General features: G+C 41.9%; 1 protein-coding gene across 1 annotated transcript in view; it reads left to right on the top strand.

Annotated features, from left to right (window-relative positions):
• Positions 1–26,583, top strand: part of terb1 (telomere repeat binding bouquet formation protein 1) — a 162,200-nt gene that overhangs the window by 24,307 nt on the left and 111,310 nt on the right. The window contains exons 3-6 of the mRNA XM_059992441.1: positions 8,456–8,566; positions 9,834–9,962; positions 11,351–11,482; positions 20,627–20,687. Of these exons, the coding sequence (XP_059848424.1) occupies positions 8,456–8,566; positions 9,834–9,962; positions 11,351–11,482; positions 20,627–20,687 (433 nt within the window). The remainder of the gene's footprint in view (positions 1–8,455; positions 8,567–9,833; positions 9,963–11,350; positions 11,483–20,626; positions 20,688–26,583) is intronic.

Genomic DNA, 26,583 nt, shown 5'->3' with positions numbered 1-26,583 from the left:
TATTGAACTAAGATGTTAATGCTGATCCTGTTAGAAGTAACGACGGTCGATAATGTTTATGCTTTCGTTAGTTAAAGAGTTGGCCGATAGTTTGCATTGAAGTGTATTTAAAGTAGTCAGTGGAGCAGGTAAACTCTGCCTGTATACTGCACCTTAGTGTAATGTAGTTATAGTCAGCTTTGCAAGTATTTACAATTGAAATGTGATATTAAGGAAGGAACAAATACTGTATCAATCTTGTATTGTTTTATCAACAGTTTTCACCATATGTTAATGTGAAGAGTGAACAGTAAATGGTTATTCTTACTGCGATCTGGTCTCATTGACTGGTTTATCTCGACGTTGAATTCGGCGTTATTAGTACACGCGAAGGAGAACGTTACAGTGAAAAAGCGGCATTATCAGGTGTTTCAAGTGCTGCAATGTCAGCTCGATCCAGCATCAAGTCGACGCCGCCCAGCGACAAGGGCGGTGAACCGACATCAAGTAAGTCCACCCAGGCAAGAGCCAAGGCAGAAGCCGCCAAGGTGCGACTGCGTTACGCCAGACAAGAAGCAGTTTTGAAAATGAAACAGGCCACCAGAGAAGCCGAAAGGGCCGCCAGATAAAGAGCAGAGGTCGCCAGAGAAGCCGAAACCCAGTTGGAATGGGCCACCCGAGAAGCCGAAACCCAGTTGGAAATGGCAAAAATTTCGACAGAGTTGCAAGTGCTGCAGCTAGAAAGAGAAGAAGAAGCTGCCATGGCGGAAGCAGAGTACATAGAAGAACCTGAAGGGTCGCGTGATCTGACCGAAGTAAGATCTACTTTAGACTGGAACGCACAAGCGACTATGTACAATATGAAATAGACAGGCAGGCTTGTCTCCCCTCTCCATACGTATTCGATAACTTCCCCAGCTACGAGGAACCTCAGAGAGTCACGATTGCATCACATCCATACGAGGAAGAAAATTTACCCTCGCAACTCCGTGATGAAGTCAAGAATGAAAGAGCTGACAACCGATACTTCTTGACACCAAACTTACAAAGTTTGATGCGAAGAGAAGCGGAGGTCGAATCCAGGACGGCAAATTCCATGAGAAACGTACGCTCTCAGTCATATAGACGCCAACGTACTTCTCCAGCCCGCATGCCGCTTACAGCCGATCCCTTGATGCAGTATTTAGCACGACGGGATCTCGTCACTTCGGGACTGTACCAGTTTGACGATAAACCTGAAAATTACCGTGCATGGTACTCCACATTCACCAACGCGATCGACGGAGTCCAGCTCAGTGCAACCCAAAGGTTGGACCTTATGGCGAAATGGCTGGGGAAAGAATCACGCGACCAGGTGAGACGCATACGTTCAGTGTACATCAACAAACCCGAACTAGCCTTAAGCAAAGCGTGGGAGAGAATTCGGGAGGACTATGGGTCCCCCGAAGGTATTGAAGCGGCGCTATATCGACGTCTGGAAAACTTTCCTAAGGTGTCAGCCAAAGATCACATTAAGTTAAGAGAATTCGGAGATTTACTCATGGAGATCCAAGGCGCCAAAGAAGATGGCTACTCGGCTGGTCTAGTATACCTAGATACTTCATTCGGGATTAGACAAGTCGTGGACAAACTTCCTTTTGGGCTGCAGGACAGGTGGCTGCCCATTGCTTTAGATTACAAGGAAGAGCACGATGATCGATTTCCTCCCTTTGAGCTCCTCGCTAGGTTTGTGTGCAGGGAGGCGAAGAAGCGAAACGACCCTAGCCTCGCGGGTCCAGGAAGCAGTACAATTTACACCAAGCCAAGTAGATCCTCTTCGAATGTTTTCAACATTGATAAACCCGTCTCAGTGCTCAAGACCGAAGCCCTTACAACTAGCAACGACCCTAGCAAGTATTGTCCATTGCATAACAAACCTCACCCCCTCAAAGGATGCAGAATGTTTAGGGAAAAACCCCTTGAAGAGAGGACGGCCCTTCTCAAGGAGAAAAGAATATGTTTTAGATGCTGTTCCTCAACCTCTCACCTCGCCAGAGAGTGTACGATCGCCGTGAAGTGTCCGGAATGTGATAGCCCAGATCACGTCGGGGCCATGCATCCCGACCTGTCACCACAAACCGACAGCGCTCCTGCACCCCCACAACAGGACGGCGGGGAGGGAGAGGCTCACTCTAAGTCAACAGTTGTCAGCACGAACTGTACAGAAGTTTGCGGTCAAGCTCAGTCAAGTCGTTCTTGTTCCAAGATCTGCCTCACTAAGGTGTACCCTAAAGGAGCCAAAGACAAGGCCATCAAAGCCTATGTGATTCTGGACGATCAGAGCAATCGCTCACTAGTCAGTCCAGAGTTCTTTGAATTGTTCAACATTGAGAGTGAGCAGTTCCCATACTACCTCAAAACTTGCTCAGGCAACATGGAAACCCAAGGAAGGAAGGCAGAAGGCATTCAGATCGAGTCCCTGGATGGTAAAGTCATCATCTGTCTCCCTCCGCTCTTAGAGTGCAATGAAATCATGAATAACCGCACTGAGATCCCGACACCAAGTGCGGTGCTACACCAGCCACATCTCCACCACATCGCCAAACACATCCCAGAACTGGATCCAAAAACGGAGATACTCCTGCTATTAGGAAGAGATGTTATCCAGGTACACAAGGTTAGGCAGCAGGTCAATGGACCGCTCGACGCCCCCTTCGCGCAACGTCTGGATCTGGGCTGGTTGGTGATAGGAGAGGTGTGTCTCGGTGACGTACACAAACCGACGGTTGACACACTCAAGACCAATGTGCTAGAGAGTGGCCGCCATTCGATTTTTCAACCCTGCACAAGTTCCATGTATATCAAGGAAGCACAACAAGGCGTTAACAAGCACGAGGCAAGCGACGAGTCGCTGGGCCAGTCAGTCTTCGCTCAAACGAAGTATGACAAAAAACTTGCTCCATCAGCTCAAGACGTCTTCTTCTTAAAAATGATGGACACCAAAGTCTTCAGGGATGAAGCAAATAATTGGGTCGCCCCACTACCCTTCAGAGAACCACGCCAGCGGTTGCCAAATAACAAAGAGCAAGCGGTCAAGCGGTTCACGTCCTTACAAAAAACCCTGAACCGGAAACCCGAGATGCAACAGCAATATATAGCATTTATGGGAAAGATCTTCGCTAACGGACATACTGAAGTAGCACCACCACTGCCGGAAGGCGGGGAGTGCTGGTACCTCCCAACATTTGGAGTTTACCATCCACAAAAACCCAATCAGATCAGGGTGGTCTTCGACTCCAGTGCCCAGTGTTCTGGCGTCTCCCTAAATGACGCGCTTCTCACAGGCCCCGACCTTAACAATACCCTACTCGGGGTCCTGCTGCGCTTCCGGAAGGAGAAGGTCGCAATCATAGCGGACATCCAGCAGATGTTCCATTGCTTCTTAGTACAGGAGGACTATCGTGATTTCCTCCGTTTCTTATGGTATAAGGACAACGACATCAACAAAGAAGTTATCGAGTACCGGATGAAAGTCCACGTTTTCGGCAATAGTCCGTCACCTGCCGTGGCCATCTATGGGCTGCGAAGAGCCATCAGAGAGGGTGCACAGGAGCACGGTGACGACACCGTTAAGTTTGTAGAAAGGCACTTCTACGTCGACGATGGTTTGATATCACTACGGACAGAAGAAGAAGCAATCGATCTGCTCCGACGTACACAAGCCTCACTCGCGGAGCCAAACCTCCGCTTGCATAAGTTTGCATCAAACCGTCAGGCAGTAATGGAGGCCTTTCCACACGATGACTGTGCTCCAGCAATCAAAGACCTAGATTTAGATGGAGAAACCATACCTACACAAAGGAGCTTGGGTCTCCTCTGGGAGATAACGACTGACTCGTTCACATTCTCTGTGCCGACCGTGATCAAACCATTTACCCGCCGTGGAGTCCTCTCCACTGTCAACGGTATTTTCGATCCTTTGGGTCTACTGGCACCAGTTACGATTCAAGGAAGAGCGCTTCTCAGAGAACTTACGTCTGAGCCCTCTGACTGGGATACTCCTCTGCCTGAAGACAAGCTAAGCAAATGGGAGGCTTGGAGAGATTCACTCTCGGATTTAAAACAGCTTCATATCCAACGTAGGTACACTGTGACCTCACCCACCGAGGCAAGGCACACAGAATTGTGTGTTTTTTCGGATGCGTCCACCAAGGCCATCGGCGCTGTGGCTTACTTGAAAGTAGTCGGAAAGTACGGCCAAGTCGAAGTGGGATTCGTAACGGGTAAAGCGAAGCTCACTCCTCCGTCGGAGCCAACGATTCCAAGGCTTGAACTGTGCGCAGCCGTCCTGGCCGTGGAAATGGCAGATCTTATCCAGGACAAGCTGGACCTACGGTTCGACGATATCAAGTTCTACACGGACAGTAAAGTCGTGCTTGGTTATATTTACAACGAATCAAAACGCTTCTACGTGTACGTTCATAATAGAGTTCAACGCATCCGCCTGTCATCTAAACCCGAACAATGGCATTATGTACGTACCGAGGATAACCCTGCAGACCATGCATCAAGATCCTTACCTGCATTCCGTCTGGCTCAGACGACCTGGTTTACCGGACCCCCCTTTCTGCATCAGCCACCATCGGAAAGGACTCAAATGAACGAGATATTTGAACTGATCGAACCCGAGAGAGACTCGGAAATTCGGCCGCAAATACAAACAGGAGCCACCAACCTCGCGGAATCAATACGTACCAACGAACGCTTTCGGTGGTTCTCCACTTTGAATTCTTTAGTGAGAGGACTTGCGTTCCTCATTCATATGGCCAGATCACACAAACATTCATCCCGAAACTGTAAATGTAGGGGATGGCACAAATGTACTTTGCCTCGCACCGCGGACGAATTAGCCCAGGCAAAGGACGTCATCTTCAAAGCAACGCAAAGAGCGGCTTTCGCAAGGGAGTTTTCAGCTCTCCAAGTCAACAAACCAATACCAAAGGACAGCCCTTTGAGGAAGTTCAGCCCGATCCTGAAGAACAATATCATCTGCATTGGAGGCCGGTTAATACACTGCCAACTTCCGGCCGCAGAAAAGAGTCCAGTACTCCTGCCCAAAGGCAGCCATGTATCCTTACTGCTCGCCCGCCATTATCATGAACAGGTAAAGCACCAGGGCCGTCACCTTACCGAAGGAGCAATAAGAGCAGCGGGACTGTGGATCTTGGGAGATAAATCACTGATCAATTCGGTACTTCATAAATGTGTAACCTGCAGGAAACTACGAGGCAGATTAGAAGTTCAACGCATGGCGGACCTCCCACCTGAGCGCCTTGAAGCCTGCCCTCCCTTTACAAATGTGGGGCTCGACGTATTCGGCCCCTGGTCTATCACTACGAGACGCACCAGAGGAGGACAAGCAGAGAGCAAGCGGTGGGCCATCATGTTTAGCTGCATGAGTTCAAGAGCGGTACACATTGAGGTCATCGAATCTTTGGATACATCCAGCTGCATCAACGCTCTCAGGCGGTTCTTTGCGATAAGAGGCCCTGCAAAACAGTTAAGATCTGATTGCGGAACGAACTTTGTAGGAGCATCAAAGGAGCTGGGGATGGACAAAGCAGTGCAAAGGTACCTCAGTCAACAGGGATGCAACTGGGAGTTCAACACACCACACGCCTCCCACATGGGAGGCGCATGGGAGCGGATGATTGGGATCGCCAGAAGGATTCTGGATTCAATGTTCCTGCAGCAACGCACCCGATTGACCCACGAGGTACTGTGCACCCTAATGGCAGAGGTCACAGCCATTATGAACTCACGACCACTCCTGCCTGTGTCCTCTGACCCAGAAAACCCCTTCATCCTTTCGCCATCAATGCTCCTTACACAGAAGGCAGGAGCACCTCCTCCACCAGGAGACTTCTCAGACAAGGATTTGTACACAAAGCAATGGAGACAAGTCCAGGCTCTGGCAAATCAGTTCTGGTCCCGCTGGAGACAGGAATATCTACCCTCGTTGCAACAGAGACAAAAGTGGACAGAACCCCGCAGGAATCTTCAAGTTGGAGACTTAGTCCTGCTCAGGGACAAGCAGATCACCCGCAACAGCTGGCCAATGGCCAGAATCACTGCTACATTCCCTAGCGAGGATGGACATGTCAGGAAGATCGAATTGAAGACTACTGACCAAGGCGATGTGAAAATTTACCAAAGGCCAGTTACAGAAGTTATTCTACTTCTACCCAATGACTGATTAAGAGACTAAGTTTTGTACTCTGCTCATTGTGACCTTACGAAGGTCAAGCGGGGAGTGTGCTGTCTTTACGACAGTTATTTAGTTTATAATATTTTCGCTTAGTAATTCATTCGATAGTGTTTTCTAGTTAGAATTAGAAGTGTTCAAAGTATATTCATTGAATGTAAAATATATCGGCATGCGATGACGTCACATCCGGTTTCGCCGCGTCTTGTGGGAAAATACCGGTTTGGAATTAGCGCGAGGGTGGGGGCTCACCACGAGGCACACCTGAGCAGAAGTTGTTTTGCAGGCATGAAAAATCACAGTGAGAGCAACGCTGTAAGTTAATAGATAATCGATATATTGAACTAAGATGTTAATGCCGATCCTGTTAGAAGTAACGACGGTCGATAATGTTTATGCTTTCGTTAGTTAAAGAGTTGCGGATAGTTTGCATTGAAGTGTATTTAAAGTAGTCAATGGAGCAGGTAAACTGCCTGTATACTGCACCTTAGTGTAATGTAGTTATAGTCACCTTTGCAAGTATTTACAATTGAAATGTGATATTAAGGAAGGAACAAATACTGTATCAATCTTGTATTGTTTTATCAACAGTTTTCACCATATGTTAATGTGAAGAGTGAACAGTAAATGGTTATTCTTACTGCGATCTGGTCTCATTGGTTTATCTCGACGTTGAATTCGGCGTTATTAGTACACGCGAAGGAGAACGTTACAACTAGAATGTAACAGCAAGGATGTAATGCTGAGGTTTTATAAGGCATTGGTCAGATCAATGCCTTATTGGAGTAATACGGAGTATTGTGAGCAGTTTTAGGTTCTTTATCTAAGAAAATATGTGCTGGCATTGTAAAAGGACTAGAGGAGGTTCACAAGAATGATTCTGAGAATGAATGGGTTGACATATGAGGAGCGTTTGATGACTCTGAGCCTGGACTTGCTGGAGTTTAGAAGAATAAGGGGCACCTTAAAGTTCTAAGTAAAACTTATTATCAGCGCATGTACATGTCACCACCTACAATCCTGAGATTCTTTTTCTGCAGGCATAATTAGCAAACCTATTGAACAGAACTGTAAACTACATATATAGGGAACTGTAAGCAAGCTGTACAAATGCAGATATAAATAAATAGCAATAAATAATGAGCATGAAATAACAATATAACAGAGTCCGTAAATGAATGTAGCTATCCCCTTTTGTTCAAGAGCTTGGTGGTTGAGGGGTTGAAACTTATTAAATATTGAAAGGCCTGAACAGAGAGGATTTTCCTGTAATGGGTGAGTCTAGGACCAGAGGGCATAGCCTCAAAATAGAGAGATGTCCTTTTAGAACAGAGATGAGAAGGAATTTCTTTAGCCAGAGGGTGGTGAATCTGTGGAATTCATTGTCACAGATGGCTGTGGAAATCAAGTCATTGGGTATATTTCAAGCAGAGGTTCATAGGTTCTCATAGATTGCGGGGAGAAGGCAGGATATTAGGGTTGAGAGGGAAAATAAGTCAGCCAAGATGGAATGGCGGAGCAGAAAAGATGGGCCACTTGGCCTAATTCTGCTCTTGTGTCTTATGGTCAGCACAACATTGTGGGCCCAAGGGCCTGTAATGTGCTGTAGATTTCTATGTTCTATGGTCTTAAGTACTTATCAAAATATATTGAATCCTGGGCTTCATAAATTGAAGAATTATTATAGTTTTAAAATGTACATTATTCATTAAAATCAATATACATGTTTGTCTACATTTGTTGCACTGTTGGTTCTATGCATCCTCTTAGAATATGTCATTGCCCTCCTTGTTCAACTAAAATATGTAAGAGGTAAATTTGATTGAGATGTACAAGTTAAGCAAAGAAACCTGTATTCCACTAATTCCTGGTGCAAAAACTGGAGGACATAGACTAGACTGCAGGCAAAGTATGCAGGAAGATGTAAGGGAGTTTTTTTATTCTAGCAGGTAATGATCTGAATTCTCTGTCTATGTAGTAGTGAAACAGAGATGCATACAATGACTCTTTTGGTGCCAAATAATTTTATATTACCTTGTCTTTCCACTCAAAGATTCAAAGATAAACATGAAATTAATTACTTGAATTCTAAATAATTAAATGAGAGATGTAACTTAAATTGCTGCCCAAGATCGTTCTAATCTATCACTTTGTGTTTTCTTTCTTGTATTTGTGTAAATTTGTTGCTTTGTGTGCTGATACCACAACTTACTATTTGTATTTAATATACAGGGTTAAAAACAGACCTGGATTTACTGCTGGAGTGTTTGAAGTATCAGATGGACAGTCCTGAAACTCAGAAACAAGCCCTGGTCACTATCTATTCTATATGTCAGCAGAATTGTAAGAGAGATTATATGTATGTTAACATTATATGCAATTTACATCTTTAAAAATAATGTTATAGGTTTTAAAATTATGTTCCAATTAGTGTTGCAGAATCTGTAGAGCTATTTAAAATTGCTCATAAATCTTTTCAGTATTCTACGTTGTCATTGTAAAGAGCAATTACAGTTCTCTATCGCCAGAGAGTGCGGTGTGATTGTCAGCTAGAGAAGGCAGTTGATCAATTCTGATGGTTATTTTAGATTATTTTTAAAAAGAATCAGGCATTAGCATTCAATCTCATTCCTTCTCTAAATTCAAGGTAAATATTTGTAAGTGCCAGGGTTGACATTGGCAGGCTAGGCAGCGTTTCTTTCAACAGATATTGTTTGACTTGCTAAGTATTTCAGATTGCAAACATATTCATTTTGATTCTGCATAAGTGCATACATTTGGTAAAAAAAGTATGCAGATTAGGTTTTATTGATGTACTGAGGGATTCATACAAATTTGAGTGATTTTTTTTCAGTTTTTGTACATTTTCAGCCCTTTAATAAACTATTGAAAATCATGGTCATTTTGCATATCCTATTTTCCATACATAAAAGATAACACATCCAAGACTATCATGTATCTATTCCCAGATCTTTAGAAGGGAGACTATTTATGTAAACAATTTTAGTTACCAACCTTGGAGGTATTTTTTTATAAGATTACAGACTCCTTTGAAGAACAATGAAATGAAAATAAAATTTAAAACTGCAGAGAGCTTTCTGTAATCTTTGCCGGTTCTATGCTTCTCAGAAAGTACCATTATCCTCTAATTCTTTCCTCTTGAGCTTCCTTTTAGCTGCCAAGGCCCTGAGCTCTGGATGTTCCTTTCTTAAACTTATCACCTCAGATTTTGATTGATAATGTCTTATCAGCCCTTGGGACATTGAAGACAATGATGCAAAAATGTCCATGGCAAGGTGAAAGAGAATCCCAAAGGCTTCTATATTAAAAGCAAAAGTATAGCAAGGGACAGAATTGACTCTCTTGAAGATGTCTCATTTAGTTAAGGGGCTAATCATTTACTGATAATTCTAAAAACATTTATTCTAAAGAAAAGTATCATAAAGATGTCAATAAAGATGAGAAGGGATTTTCCCCCTTAAACCCCTGCCAGTTACTGTATATGTCCTGTTATTATTTGATGCCCAAGTATTGTAGTTTTAATTGCAGATTTCATATTTAAGTCCTTAAATGTCCATATATCCACATGAGCTTTTTAATTTAACACTAGGTGAAGCAAGTGATTACTTTCGTGAGATTGGAGGTGTGGACTTTATTCGTGGACTTATTAAACTGACTAATGCTTCTGTCCTTCGTGAAGCTGCTCTGTTCACGTTAGGTGCTCTAGCTGAAAGCAGTGGTATGAAAGATTTTTATTTACCTTTTCTAAATTCCTTAGTTTCTCTTTTCCATGAACTTCCTTCGTTCTCCCTATTTATATCCCTCATCTTTGGCTCAGTTAGTAAAAGCAATGCCTGATAATTTACTGATCAAAACATCAGATGCTTGATTTCTCAGGTGATGTCAGGAAGGTGGGAACCTCATCATACCTGTGCTGTTTAAAAATGCAGTTTGAATCAAAATCTGACAAGATTTCATAATTTGACATCCAGTGCCCTGTTGGAAAACATATATACATTAGTGATGATAAGCTGAGAACTTGAACAAAGGGGTACTGTGTACAACTAAATAATTCTATGGTTCATTCCTCTGTCCCTCCCCCTCACCCATTTGTTTTTCTTTACCCCTCAAACCCCATTATTCCTTCTCACTCTCAAGACCTGCACATTACCCAGTTTCCTTCTCCTGGTTTCCCACTGCCTTCCCTTTTTTCTATGGCCCATTCTCCTCACCTATTCCTTCTTCTTCTTCAGCCCTTTGCCTTTTCCATCTGTCACCTCCCAGCTTCTCACATCATTGCCATTTCCTCCTCTAACCCACTTACCTATCTTTCCCCTCACCTATCAGCTGTCAGCTTGTGCTACTCCCCCTCCTCCCACTCTTTTATTCTGGCTTCTGCCCTATTTCTTAATAAGTTTTGATGAATGGTCTTGGTCCAAAATGTCATCTATTCATTTCAAAACACAAAATTCTGGAGGAAATATGAATACCCAACAGCTGTCTCCTCTTTTCATACCCCCCTCCTCCCAAATTGCTGCATTTTTTTGCCTTTGCCCTTATCCATATTATAATTCAATATACACAAAATGCTGCATTTTTTGCCTTTGTCTCTTATCCATGTTTTAATTCAACATACACAAAATGCTGGAGGAGCTCAACTTGTCAGACAGCATCTGTGGAGGAAAAAGATAAGTCAGTGTTTTGGGTCAAGACCCTTTATCAGTTCCTTCTATCATTCACTTGCCACAATCCTCCAAATTTGCCCCACCTCTCTATATCTGCATGACATTCTTACATCCCCCAGTCCACCAATCACCTCAAAATTCTTTCTTGCTACTCCCTTCTCTGTATGCTAGTAGTCATTCCTCTACACTCTCAGTCCTGATACAGGGTTTCAACATGAAATGTTGACATTTTCTTTCCTCCCGCAATGCTGCGCCACCCACAAAGTCCCTCCAGCAGATAGTGCTGCAGATTCCAGCATCTGCAGCCTCTTGTGTCTCAAACGGTTTCCACCTGCAAGCTTTTTGAAATCACCTGCTTCGCATTCTGTTGCAGTGAATTTTTGTACATTTGCTATCAGTGATACAAATTAAAAGTAAAGATCTTTCTCTCTTGTGTTTCCAGTGTACTGCCAGCAGAGTCTGTGCACTTTAGAACTGCTATCTGATGTCGCCATGTCACTTGCTCAGAAGGATGCTTCACTGATTCTGAAGAGGACAGATGTCTACATGATCTTGGTGTTGGTCTCACACAACAGTATGGATGTCATGTTTATATCACTATGTTAACCTTTTCTCCTTGAAAGATGAATTGGAACACCATATTTACATAAATGTGTAAAAGAAATGCATATGATAAGCATAAGTAACATACAATAACTGATCCTTAACCCAATGAACACAAAAAAAGTTAACAGAACTCACCACCAAACAAACAGAAACCATTTAGCTGTTCATTTACTAACCCTGAATATGCAGCAAATTGATACATGTAGGCAATACATAATCCATTGTGCCAGATAAATAGCAATCCAACAAAATCCTATCTGCTTATAACTACAGACCTCCATTCTAGGCCACAAAGTCAAAGTAAATTTATTAGCAAAGCACTTACTGTATATGTCACTATATACTAAATAACTAAACAATAAATATCAAGAATATGAGTTGTAAGAGTCCTTGAAGGTGAAAAGATGGACATGTATATAGTTGTGGTTTGCTAGTTTAAAAGGAACAGGATAGCTTTAATTGATGGTGACCAGGTTAAAATGGGTATTAGCCTGTTATGTACTCCTAGGGTTCATTTTTTCTGTGGACTGTCACTTTAAAACACTGGGAGAATGAGACTGACTTGTGGACACTGTTTGAGCTGCTCCAGAGAGAGAGGTGGAGATTTTTGATGGACAATCGAATGTTATGGTTTCTCTGCAGCTTGTTTACTTTTCACAAGGACACAGACACACACAGAGTCAAGATGGACTTGGTCAGTGGAAGACACTAGTGAGTCAGTCGCTGGTTTAAACTTACAGTAACACAAAAGGGGTGAGTTGAGATCAATCCAGAGTATTGATAAATGACTCTCACAAGTTTGCTGCAACTAGAAGAAGTTTGCAGAGAAGAGAGGAGAGATAGGTTTGAAACAGAAGAAACCTTGTGACAAAGACTCTCTAAGTAGCTTTGGACTCTGTCTCTAAGTAGCCCATGAGGGTGAGTTTCCATTGGACTACGAAAGTGTGATTGTCACTTAGTTAATCCACAGGAGTGGGTTCTCCGGTGGGGAAAACCTTTGTAAATACCACGTGTTTGTTTACCCTTTGTCTGGGTGTGGTAGTTCACTGAAGAAAGGCACCCCTTTGGCTAATCTCTGTTGGAGTTATTTCATATGTCGTGGAATTGCATAAGTGGTAATCAAGTTGTGTGTGCTTGGGGTAACCTTTTGGAATCTACCAGTGTGTCGACCTTTGCCTGGGTGGTGGTTCCCTTGAAGTTGGTTCCTTTTGTGATAAGCTACTGTTGGTGATAATCCATGCGTGGATTCTGTTTGAGTATCCTGCGGCCACCACTTTGAGATGTCCCATAGCTGAATTCAGGTATGGTACCACTTGTGTTGAAAGGATATTCGTTAAAGATCATTGTTGGTGATACTTTGTGTGTAAACCTACTGCTATTGTTATTTTGTATTGCTGTCGTGGAATCTGTGTAATATAGACGTTATTGCCTCCTCACAACATTCGCCTGGATTACAAACATCTCGCATTAATTAACCTGTGCATCTGAACTGGAATTTTCTTACATACCATCATAAGACTGTATCACTTACCACCTAAGCTTGAAGAAGTTGGGGATTTATATATTTACACCTATATATGCATAACACCATTAACTCTTGATTTACCTGGTTTAAGTTACTATATGACGTAGTTACTAATAAAATAGTATTAACAACAAAACCAGACTCCAGGTGTGTTCTATTGCTGCTGATACTTTTACAGGGTGGCATGTACGTGACATAGCCACTCAAGAATTTAAGCTCTGTGACAATATAGCAAGTTTCCTAACAATGTAGTATGTGCAGTGTAGTGTATTGGTGCAGTATGCTCAATGAAAGGTAATGAAGGTGCAGTACTGTTTTGTCTTCAGGTTAAGCTGAGCATGTATTGCACTCATTGTTCATTTTCTGATGCTATCTAATCTATTCTTAACTGCAACAGAATAAGAAAAAACTTTTACTCTGTGGTTGGGCTGTAGAAAACACAGAAATGTTCCCGTCTCCAACACTGACTCATTTAGTGAAAAAGAAAACCATGTAATTAATGAGTTGTGGGGCATCAAAACACTGTTAGAACTGCTGAACATTTTTGATAGTTTTTTCCTTTAAAAGCTTAGTTCTCCTTTAGGCAGACGGCATTTTGATGTCATCATATTGTGGGGTTACTCTGAATTAAGTTGTGGGATTAGTCCAAGAAGATTTAAGATTGGTCAAATAAGACCATGACATATAGGAGCAGAAATAGACCATTCCGCCCATCGAGTCTGCTCCACCATTTAATCGTGGCTAATCCAATTCTATCAGTCATCCTCACTCCCCTGCCTTTTCCCCATACCCTTTGATGCCCTGCTAATCAAGAAACTATCTATCTCTGCCTTAAATGCACCCAATGACTTGGCCTCTATAGCCACTCGTGGCAACAAATTCCAGAGTTACCACCCTCTGACTAAAGTAATTTCTCCCCATCTCAGTTCTAAATGGACGTCCTTCAATCCTGAAGTCACGTCCTCTTGTCCTAGACTCCCCTACCGTGGGAAATAACTTTGCCATATCTAATCACTTCAGGCCTTTTAATGTTCGGAAAGTTTCTATGAGCCCCCCCCCCCCCCATTCTCCTCAACTCCAGGGAATACAGTCCAAGAGCTGCCAGATGTTCCTCATACAGTAACCCTTTCATTCCTAGAAACATTCTCATGAATCTTCTCTGAACCCTCCAACATCAGTATATCCTTTCTAAAATAAGGATCCCAAAACTGCAGACAATACTGCAAGTGTGGTCTCACGAGTGCCTTATAGAGCCTCAACATCACATTCCTGCACTTATATTCTATACCTTAGAAATGAATGCCAACATTGCATTTGCCACCTTCACAACCAACTCAACCTGGAGGTTAATCTTTAAGGTATCCTTCAAAAGGACTCCCAAGTCCCTTTGCATCTCTGCATTTTGAATTCTCTCTCCATCTAAATAATAGTCTGCCTGTTTATTTCCATCACCAAAGTGCATGACCGTACACTTTCCAGCATTGTATTTCATTTGCCTATTCCCCTAAACTATCTAAGTCTCTCTGCAGGCTCTGTGTTTCCTCAACACTACCCGTTCCTCTTCTTTGTATCATCTGCAAATTTAGCCACATCCATTAATCCCATAGTCCAAATCATTGACAGACATTGTAAAAAGCAGTGATCCCAACACTGACCCCTATGGAACTCCACTGGTAACTGGCAGCCAGCCAGAATAGGATCTTTTTATTCCCAATCTCTGTTTTCTGCCAGTCAGCCAATGCTGCACCCATGCTAGTAACTCCCCTGTAATTCCATGGGCTCTTATCTTGCTAAGCTGCTTCCTGTGCGGCTCCTTGTCAAAGGCCTTCTGAAAATCCAAGTACACCACATTCACTGCATCTCCTTTGTCTGCCCTGCTTGTAATTTCCTCAAAAGATTGCAGTAGGTTAATCAGGCAGGGTTTTCCTTTCAGGAAACCATGTTGGCTTTGGCCTATCTTGTCATGTGCCTTGAGGTATTCTGTAATCTCATCCCTAACTATCAATTCAAACAACTTCCCAACCACTGATGTCGGGCTAACAGGTCTATAGTTTCCTTTCTGCTGCCTCCCATCTTTTTTAAATAACAGAGTAACATTTGCAATTTTCCAGTCATCCGGTACAATGCCAGAATCTATTGATTTTTGAAAGATCATTGTTAATGCCTCCGCAGTCTCTTCAGCTACTTCCTTCAGAATCCAAGGGTACATTTCATCTGGTCCAGGAAATTTGCCCATCCTCAGACCATTAAGCTTCCTGAGCACCTTCTCAGTCATAATTTTCACTGCACATATAGTACTTTACTTCCCTGGCACTCTTGAATATCTGGTATTCTGCAGATGTCTTCCACTGTGAAGACTGATGCAAAATATGCATTCAGTTCTTCTGTCATCTCTGTGTGTCTCATTACAATATCTCCATCATTTTCCATTGGTCCTATATCTTCTCTCCGCTGTCTTTTACCCTTTATATACTTTTTAAATTCATCTTGTGTCCAGCCCGTGTTAAAAAAAAATCACTCTTTCTCTTTTTAGAAATACTACATCCTGTTTACATTAGTCAAATGTGAGGGATTTATTTTCTTCTACAAATATAGACTCTTCATTCAGCATCTTAGTTCCGATTGCCACCTTTCCTAGACTTCCTATGCCTATGAGAGGCATAGATAGGGTGGATAGTCAGTACCTGTTTCCCAGGGCACCAATAGCAATCGCCAGAGGGCTTATGTACAAAATTAAAGGAGGGAAGTTTAGGGGAGACATCAAGGGTAAGTTTTTTTTACACTGAGGGTTGTGAGTGCCTGGAATGACTTGCCAGGGATTAGGGGTATTTAAGAGCCTCTTGGACAGGCACGTGGATGAAAGAAAAATGGAGGGTTATGGGGTAGTGTGTGTTTAGTCCTTTTTTAGGGATTATATGGGTCAGCACAACATGGTGGACTGAAGGGCCTGTACTGTGCTGTAGTGTTCTATGCTTTCCTTGTTTAGCCTTTTGCTTCCTACAGAACCTGCTTCTGAACCTTAAGCCCTCCACCAAATTTTTCTCAAAATAGCTGCCCCGTTTGTTTCAGTGTGCCTCAGTATTGACACAAGTGTTGGTTTCCTTTCATTGAAGTTCATCATTCTGCATTTTAAGAATGTTGCAATAATTCTCCCTTAAAAGCCTATCATTATTTATTGGCCGATGAGTCTTACTTAAGTGGTGAGAAAATTATTGGAGAAAATTTACTTGCATTTGGAAAAGCAGGGATTTTTTAGGAGGTATTAGCATGTGCACAGGAATAAGATGAGGCTCAGGTCATATAACATGAGATAAATTGTTTTGTGACAGTACGTTGCAAAGATATAACATTACTATGAATTACAAAATAAATGATGCAAAACATAAATTAAACGAGGTCGTGTGCTTGGGTTTAGGGATCATTGAGGAACCTGATGGCGGTGGGGAAGAAGGTGTTCCTGAATTATTGAGCGCGAGTCTTCAGGCTCCTGTACCTCCTCCCTAGCAGTAGCATTGAGAGGAGGGCATGTCTCAGATGGTGAGGGTCCTTGGTGATGGATGCCGCCTCCTTGAGCACTGCCTCTTGAAGATACTGAGATTTATGCCAATATGGAACTGGCTGAATCTACAAGCCTGTGCAGCCTTTTATGATCCTCTGCTCTGAGCCTCCATGCCAATTGGTGACGCAGCCAATCAGAATACTCTCCACTGTAAATCTATAGAAATATGCATGAGTCTTTGGTGATGTACCAAATCTCAAATTCCTAGAGCTGATGGTATGCCTTCATGATTGCATCAATATGTTGGGATCAGAACAGATCCTTGGAGATACTAACAGTCAGGAATTTGTGACTGCGGATCCTTTTCACTGCTGACTCCTCATTGAGAGCTGGTGCATGTTCTCTAGAGTTCTGAATTGTCATCGGAGATTTTACCCCTTCTGAAGTCCGCCATTAATTACTTGATATTGCTGACATTGAGTGTGAGGTTGGTGTGACACCACTCAACCAGCCAATCTATATAACTCTTGTATGCTTCTTGTTGCCATCTGAGCTTTTTACCAACAACAGTGGTGTCATCTGAGAATTTATAGATGGTGTCTGAGTTATACCTAGTTACACAGTTGTGGGTGGAGAGAGTTTAGAGAAGTAGGTTTAGCACACATCCTTGAGGTGTGTTAGTGTTGATTGTCAGCAAGGAGGAGATGTTACTGCTTACCTGAGTTGACTGTAGCCTCCTGATGATAAAGGATCCAGTTGCAGAGGGAGGTACAATACAAGGATCCTGGTTTAGAGCTTGATAATACTGGGGAGATGATGATGTTCAATACTATTGATATATTATCAATAAACAACACTGGTGTAGGTTTTGCTGTTGACTTTGCATTCCTAAACAGAATGAAGAGCCAGTGAGATTGTGTCTGCTGTAGACTGTTCCTGAAAATAGGTGAGCTCAAGTCAAGTCAGTTTTCATTGTCATTTCGACCATAACTGCTGGTACAGTACGCAGTAAAAACGAGCCAATGTTTTTCAAGACCATGGTGCTACATGAACAATACAAAAACTACACTAGACTACAGACCTACCCAGGACTGCATAAAGTACACAGAACAGTGCAGGCATTACAATAAATAATAAACAAGACAACAGGCACAGCAGTAGGTTAGTAGTCCTTTGGCTTGGGGGAAAATCTGTTACATAGATAGTCAGCTGAGTGGTGGCATCCAGGATTCCGTCCATTTCTGCATTCCCGTTGAGCATTTTGTTGCCACAGATGTAGTCCAATTTAATATCTTTTGGAGAGCAGAATGGACGGGCGAGCCAGCTGGCTAGGGCTTGCTTTTTTCCTGGCATGGTCTCCTGCCCGCTCGCCTCACTTTCACTTGTAGTGGGTCCAAGTCTTTTCTCAGGCAGGATATAACCCTAGCCATAACCAATTTCTCTAAGTGATAATCATTGAGGTAGCTGACTGCTTTTCTTGGGCACCAGTATGATTGCTGCCCTTTTGAAACAGATGGGAACCTCAGATCACAGTAGTGAATGGTTGAAAATGACTTTGAACACTCCAGGCAGTTGGTTGGCACAGGTTTTCAGTACCTGGCCAGGTGCACCATCAGGGACTGGCAACCTGCATGGTTCACTCTCTTGAAAGTTCAGCCTCTGCGACAGAAATCACAAGGTCGTCTGTGGGGATTCACAGAAATGCAGTGTTATTCTCTCTTTCAAAGCATGCATAACATGTTGAGCTCAACCAGAAGTGAATGACACTGCCATTTGCACTGTAAGGTTTCACCTTACAGGAAATAATGGCATGAAAAACATGCTACAGCTGCTGTGTGTCTAATTGTGGCTCTAATTTCATATGGAATTGGTATTGCATTCTCATAATGGCTTTCTGTAGGGCGTTCCTGGATTCTTAAAGGATTCTGGACCACTGGTCCTAAATGCTACAGATCTGGCCCTTGGCACACTGCCAATCTCCTGGTTCAACCAGAATACTTGGTTTGGGAAGCCTCAGTGTGTTCTTGAAGGCATGCACTCATCCACTCAAGTTTTGATAATGTGGGTGATGGCCATGATGTATTCATTCAGATCTGAAGATGAATCCCTGAGTATGGTTCAGTCCAACAAAGAGTTCTATAAACACCCCTGTGCCTCCCTTGACCATACCTCTTCCATGTGGTGAACAGTGAAGCCCTCAGGCTGGAGTGCTGTACCCAGTGCAAGGTGAGCCATATCTCTGTGAAGCACTGTATATAACAGTGATAGTGCAGCAATCTTTCCTGAGGTTTTGGTTTTTTACTTTCCAGAGATGGGAGGGGAAAGCCTTGGGGCTCTGGATTCATTTTACTTACAGTCTTCACTATAAGCCACATTCCTTGAGTTTCTAGCTGCTGTACTCGCTCCCTGGATGGTTTGGAGTCTGGAAACTACAGGATCTTAAGACCCCTAGTTGTTTTAAATGACATAAACTTGCTTATTGTAGTGACCCTGACAGCAGATTTCTGTTGTAATACAGTGCATTCCAGTTAATTGGGACACATCAGTAGTAGTACATTTTGGCTCAATTAAGCAGCTGCCCCAATTGGCCATAGTTTCATGGAGATAGTTAAAATGTATAAACACAAACTATCATTTCACTGAGTAACAATTTATGTATTTAAATGAAATAAAGAACAAATTAGAACACTACCAAAACCTCTACAGTGCTATAAAACTATGTTAGTTCCTAATAGTTAATGAAGGAGATACTTATTTTCCCTGTTGGTTTGATTGACTAAAAATGTACAAAATCAGTGCAGACAACTTGTGCAGAGAATGGACTATTTTCATACAATGCTTTAGACGACTGCTCCTCCAAATCTTTATTTTCATTGTAACATTCAAGGTGATTGTCAAAAACTTCAAATTCTTCATAGTTTCTAACTTGTTGAATCAGGGAACTCATTTTATTTTCACTTTTGGCCGTTTCTGGCATCTCCAAGTTTGAATACTTGAAACTGCAGTGATCAAAACAGTTCTGAATTGTCTTACTGCTCTTTAATTGCTCTTTAATAGTCTTGCTGACTATCAGTGACAAAAATCACTATTTTGAACACAAACACTCACAACTGATGCTTTTTAAAAGCTGTTCACTTTAAACATTTCTTCTGTAATGAAGAATATAGATCATGGCTGGGGTCACTTGTCTTATAAAGACACTAACCAGAAGGCGGCAATGACAAACCACTTATGTAGAAAAATTCACCTCAAGCAATTGTGGTCAAAGATCATGATCGCCAATGTTACACAATATGCATATGATGATATAAAATTATAAGTAGTATAGATAGAGTAAATGCAAACAAGCTTCGTCCCGATGAGGTTGGATGAAACTGCAACTAAAAGCCATAGTTTCAAAGTGAAAGTTGAAATATTTAAGGGGAACAGGAGGAGGAACTTCTTCACTCAGAGGGTGGTGAGAGTGTGGAATATGCTGCCAATGGAAGTTGTGGATACAGGATTGGCTTCAACATTTAAACTAAATTTGGGTAAGTATATGGATGGGAGAAGACTGGTCGGGGTGCAGGTTAATGGGACAGATTAATAGTTTGGCATGGACTGAAGGGCCTATTTCTGTGTTGTAGTGCTCTACAACTCTATGACCTAAAGTGCTCTAAAGGAGAACATGCAAATTCCTCATAGACAGCAGTGGAGATTGAAATCCAATCATTGGTGCTGTGGAGCAGCATCCCTACTGTCTGATTCACAGTGCCAATTATTTGGATCATTGTGATGTCCAGCTTGGTTCCATTCATTAACATAATTATACACTTTGTCCCATGACTTATGACCTGTAACACTGAGCTGAGCTTCAGATATAATTTGTTCATTGTCAGGACAGTATATTAACAATTTCAATGTTGTTTACATCCACTCGTATCTGTTATTCTTTCCTCTAGCTTCTCTACAGGAGACCTATCCTTAATTCAGCACAGCTTTCATTAATCAGTTCATTAATCTATTAATTGATTAATCTATTTGCATTGTCTCCTAGTTGAAATGAATTGAAATCCAAGTATTAAATGCTTTTTGGCACTTTTTTTTAGAGATTGGACAAGCGTTGGCAAGATCAACAGGGTGTATTGATATTCTTCTAAATTTGTTCAGGTAATTAGCAAAATCTAAATTTGATATATTTCATGTTATTCTCAAGAGTGAAATGTTAAAATTTATGCAATAAAAATGAAATTATGCCATTGGGATATTAAAGCAAATTAATTTGCAACACAGCTTGTTTAAATGCCAAGGGATTTCAGTCAATAATTCTTAGGAATAAATGAGGGAGATGTGTGTTTATTAATTTTATTTTGATGGTATTTTAAAATTAAAGAGTTAACTTAAGACTGATTAAGATATTGGATAGACACTGGTATAATTTCATTTGGCTGAGCCGGATATGTGAATGAATGGTACCTGTTCATTGTCTCGTTCCCAAAAGTGACATTAAAGTACAAGGGGAATGGGAATAGAATCCTGGAATTTTAAGGCACAGAAAGTAATTTGGCTGCATCCAAAGAAAAATAAACTAAATTGATCCACTTCCCAGCTCTGTGGTTACAACTCTTCAATTGCTTATTCAGATACATTTTAAACATAATAGTTATTACCTCCACTACTCTTATAGTGAATTCTTATTGAATAAAATAAAATTTCCACAACTCTTTCTAATCCTTCCTTCAAATAACTTAAACCTCTCTTTCCCGAGTTACTCACTGAGAAAGTGAAGTTCTGTCTGTGTATCCTCCCAAGAACATAGAACACAGAACAGTGAATTGAATTGACTTTATTACTTACATCCCTCACTTACATAAGAAGTAAAATTCTTTGCATTATGTCTTCATCTAAATGTGAATGCAATTCAGAGTAATTTGTAGTAAATGGTTATGTACAACAGAACTGTCAGTATAGCATAGAAATACAATTGTGACAGTGTGAATTAATCAGTCTGATGGCTTGGTGGAAGAAGCTGTCCCGGAGCCTGTTGGTCCTGGCTTTTGTTCTGTAGTACCATTTCCCAGATGGTAGCAGCTGGAACAGTTTGTGGTTGGGTTGACTCAGGCCCTTTTTACACACATGTAAATGTCCTGAATAGTGGGAAATTACATCTACAGATGCGCTGGACTGTCCGCACTACTCTCTGCAGAGTCCTGTGACTGAGGGAAGTACAGTTCTCATACCAGTTAGTGATGCAGCCAGTCAAGATGCACTCAATTGTGCCCCTGTAGCCCTTTTGGCCCACGATGTTGTGCTGGCCTATTAACCTACTCCATGATCAATCTAACCCTTCCCTCCCACATAGCCGTCCATTTTCTTTTGTTAATGTGCCTATCTTTGAATTTCTTAAATATCCCTAATGTATCTCCCTCTACCGTTAGCTCTGCCAGTGCATTGTACAAGCCTAACACTCTGGGTGAAAAAAACTACTGATATCGCTCATATATTTTCCTTCATTCATCTTAAATTTATGCCCCCTGGGAAGAAATCGCTGATTATCCACTTGGTCTATGCCTCTTATCATCTTGCACACCTCGATCCACCTCTTTCAGTCCAAAGACAAAATCCCTAGTCACTCAAAGCAAAGCTGCCTTATAATTTTATATGTCTTAGTTAAAACATCCCACATTCTCCTTTGTTCTGCAGAAAGCAACACCAGCCTGGTTGGCCTCTTATCATAACTGAAAGTAAGTCTATGCACCTTTTCTCCTGCTCTTATACCCTCCAGAGAGTGGTGACGAGAGCTGGAGTATTTTTGCTGTGCCCTAAGTAGTGTTTGGTACAGTCTAACATGATCAGTGCATCAATCTATAGACACAAGTACTCTTTATGCTTCTCCTGGAATACAGTGTTAGGAAATGTAAGATAATACATTTTGGAAAAGGGAACAATAGTGCAGACTATTACCTAAACGGGGAGAAAAATCAAATATCAGTGGTACAGAGGGACTTAGGAGACTCCCAGAAGGTTAATTTACAGTTTGAGTCTGTGGTAAAGAAGCCAAATTCAATGTTGGCATTTATTTCAAAGGGAATAGGAAATAAAAGCAAGGAGATCATACTGAGCCTTAATAAGACATTAGTCAGGCCGCACAGAGTATTGTCAACAGTTTTGGGCCCCATATCTCTGAAAAGATATGTTGCCTTTGCAGAGAGTCTTGAGGAGGTTCACGGGGATGATTCCGGGAATGAACTGGTTAACATTTGAGGAGCGTTTGACAGCTTTGGGCTTGTACTCACTGGAATTTAGAAGAATGCAGGTGGGGGATCTCATTGAAACCTACCAAATGTTGAAAGGACTAGATAAGGTGGATGTGGAGAGGATGTTTCCTCTGATAGCAGTTTCCAGAACTAGAGGACACAGCCTCAAAATTGAGGGACAGCCTTTTAGAACAGAGGTAAGGGGGATTTTTTTTTTAGCCTGAGAGAATTGAATCTGTGGAATGCTGTGCCACAGACTGCAGTGGAGACTGCAGCGAAGTCCATGGGTATATTTAAAGCAAAAGTTGATAGTTTCCTGATTGGTCAGCTCATCAAAGGATATGCTGAGAAGGCAGGTGTGTGGGTTTGAGTGGGATCCAGGATCAGCCATGATGGAATGGCGAAGCAGACTCAATGTGCTGAATGGCCTAATCCTACTCCTATCTACATGTCCTGCTAGTTTTTTTTTCAGGAACCTTTTGTTCCTGCCCACATTTAATTATTCCATCATACTTTGACCAGATTGTCTGGTGTTCCAACTGGTAATTCTGTTAAATCTTTTTTCTGGCTAAAATACTGGCCACCTACCAAATGCTCCTTACTACATGCTTGGGGGCCAGAATCTTTCAACCTTTTCATCAGTGGGTATGTCTCCCCCATACACCGTCCACCACCCGCCCCCCCCCCCTCCCAATTACCATTCAGTGTTTCCAGCTCTGAACTCCTGAATGATCAGATGATTCCAGCTGAAAGAATGCCCACCCGTTTCCCCTGGCTGTTCCCAGTTTCTGTTTAATGTGTGACTCCAGCAGGGGTGTGGGTAGAGAGTGAATTTTATAAATATTGTCTGCACAATGGTTTTTGGGAGTGTAACATGTATTATGGCTAGAGGGGAACTGATTAATGTACTAATATTTGGATTTCCAGAAGATGTTGATAAAATACTGTTTCAAAGTTGTAAAAAAGAACACATCATCTAGCAGGAGTAATGTATTGACTTGAACTGAAATCACTGAGTAAGCATAAATTAGTAATGGGCAGTGTGTTATGGGGATTAGTGCTGAGACTTCAGATTCTACAGTTTCTAAAAATGTTTCTGTATAGAAAACATGGCCACTAAATTTGTATGCCACTGTGACAAGAAGAAACACTTATTTCTTGAGTTCTGGTACACAGGAATTAGGAGCTGCAGGAGGCTACATAATACCTTGAATTTGCTCCCTTATTGTCTAAAAATTGGCTAATTTACCTTTTTTCTTTTTTCTTAATGTACAGAGGCATGTTCAGTTTTGTAACACTGAATATATTAATTGATTAAGCATCATCAGGAGCAAATATTTTTTGCTCCTTTGAGTAAAGATACTTATTTTCATCTGCATCCTAAATATCTGCTTCCAGCAGGTAAACTCCAGATTTTAACATTCTCTGAAAGTTTCTGCGCATATTCCTTCTTAGGTGTTAATTGCCAACAATTGTCCCGAGTCAGAATGCTATTGATTTTAGTGTCTATTCCAGAGAATTGAAGTAGATTTCAGTTCAGGCTGATGCTCTAATGTGGGGTAGGGTTTGGGGGGGTGGGGTGCTTTGGATTGCTGGACTCCTAACAGTGGGGTCCAGTCTTCTGGTCAAACCTAGCATAGGATCAAGGATACTACTGATACCTTTACAGATTCTAGCTGTGTGGTGAGATGATTTTAAAATACAGGTACTTACTTTTACAATATGCAAATATATACTTTTGAATTTATTTTTTCAAATGCTTTAAATATTTGTCATAATTTCTAATTTTGAATTAACTTTATTTTCAATTGTCTTTAACGTCTCTAAATGTCATTGACGTTGCGACTGCCAAAGCCCATGACGGACAACTGCCTTCTCTCAAAGCCTATCAGGAATATTTTGCACAAGATCTCTGCATTCTGCATTTCTGCATTTTTCCCAGGGTTGAAATGGCTAGCACGAGAGGGCATGGTTTTAAGGTGATTGGAAATAGGTACAGAGGAGATTTTGGGGTAAGTTTTTTACGCAGAGAGTGGCGAGTGCATGGAATGGGCTGCCGGCAGTGGTGGTGGAGCCGGAAACGATAAGGTCTTTTAAGAGGCTCCTGGGTAGGTACATGGAGTTTAGAAAAATAGAGGGCTATGGGGAAGCCTCGGTAGTTATAAGGTAAGGACATGTTCAGCATAGCTTTGTGGACTGAAGGGCCTGTATTGTGCTGTAGGTTTTCTATGTTTCTATGCTGCTCAACATCTAATCACTTGACATTTGACTCAAAGGTGCTAGTGAGATTGGCTACTGAAACCATCTAAGTACAGGCTAAATGGAGTCAAGTGAGGCCTGTGGGTACTGATTCTACGTTGTATCCCTAATATGGCAAAAGCCAACTCTTTACTAAAGTAGGTTATCTCAGCATTGCTAGTAGATAGTCAAAATCTTCTTCCTGGTAGAGCTATCAAAAACTAGAAGGCAGAGCTGGAAGGTGAGAGGTAGGAAATGTAATTTGCAGAGGAGGTGTGGAATTAGTTACAATTATAAAGTTTACAAGGCATTTAGACAGACGCTAAATTGGCAGGATATAGAACAATGTGGCTAAATGGGACTAATACAGATGGGCAAAATGGTTGACAGCGTGTGGGCTGAAGAGCCCGCCTCTGTGCTGTACAACTCTGATTTTATTATTCCAGCTGAGGATTAAACAGTAAAATGCAAAAGTTTAGTGTGTATAAAGTTGTAGTTTTTAAAATGAGTGCACCTTTTTAAGCAACCTGTAATCTTAAGTACCTTTCCACAAATCAAAATAGTGAAAATCAAGTTCACTAAGAGCAGGTTTACTGCCTCATTAGGGCTGTCACTGAAACAATGCTGAAGGAGAGGAGAGGCAATCTAATTTTTCTTCAGCTTGGATGGAAGCATTGTATGTATGAGCATTTGCCTTTGTCGCAGGCTTCCCTAAAGTGTAGGCATTCAGACACTATGTTATTGTTCTTAGAGGGGTCACCCTGGCAACTTCCTGCCCTGGAGGTCCTTCACAGCCACTACACACAAAGGAATTACTTATGTACTCTTCATTAGCCTGTCCAGGTACCTCTTAGTGCCTTGGAATACTCTCCCATCATTGCAGCATCAGTTAATGAAAAACAACATTCCCCAAATGGAAGAATTTTGTTTGCATGGTGATGTATTCCTTTTAGAGCTGTTGGCAAAGGTCAAAGCTATTGCCATGCTGAAAATAGTGTAACTCATCACTCATCAATAGGGAATGCTGTGTAGAAACTGGCAATTTAATTTCAACTTTGTGGCTTTTTGGCTTTGGAGTAACGCAGAGAGTGGTAGTAGATGGTTGCCTGTACTAATGGTGTGCCACAGGGATTGATGCTGGGTCCTTTGTTGTTAGTCAATTACTGTACATCAGCATCTTGGATGATAATGTGGTTAACTGGACCAGCAGATTTGCAGTTGACACCAAGATTGGAGGTGTAGTGACTATCGTGGCTTGAAGAGGGATCTGGATCAGCTGGAAAAATGAGCTGTATGCAGGCAGCTGCAAGGTGTTGCATTTTGGTAGGACCAACCAGGGTGGGTCTTACACATTGAACGGCAGGGCACTGAGGAGTGTGGTAGAACAAAGGGATCTGGGAATACAGGTCCATAATTAATGCAAAGTGGCATCACAGGCAGAGGTCAAAAAGAAAGCTAGGCACATTGGCTTTCGTAAATCTGAGTACAAGGAGATGGGATGTAATGTAATATTGAAGTTGTACAAGACATTGGTGAAGCCTAATTTGGAGTATTTATGCAGTTTTAGTCAC

Source organism: Hypanus sabinus, chromosome 17 (genome assembly GCF_030144855.1).
Source record: "Hypanus sabinus isolate sHypSab1 chromosome 17, sHypSab1.hap1, whole genome shotgun sequence".
Taxonomy (NCBI): domain Eukaryota; kingdom Metazoa; phylum Chordata; class Chondrichthyes; order Myliobatiformes; family Dasyatidae; genus Hypanus; species Hypanus sabinus.
This window is presented reverse-complemented; position numbering and strand designations above follow the sequence as displayed.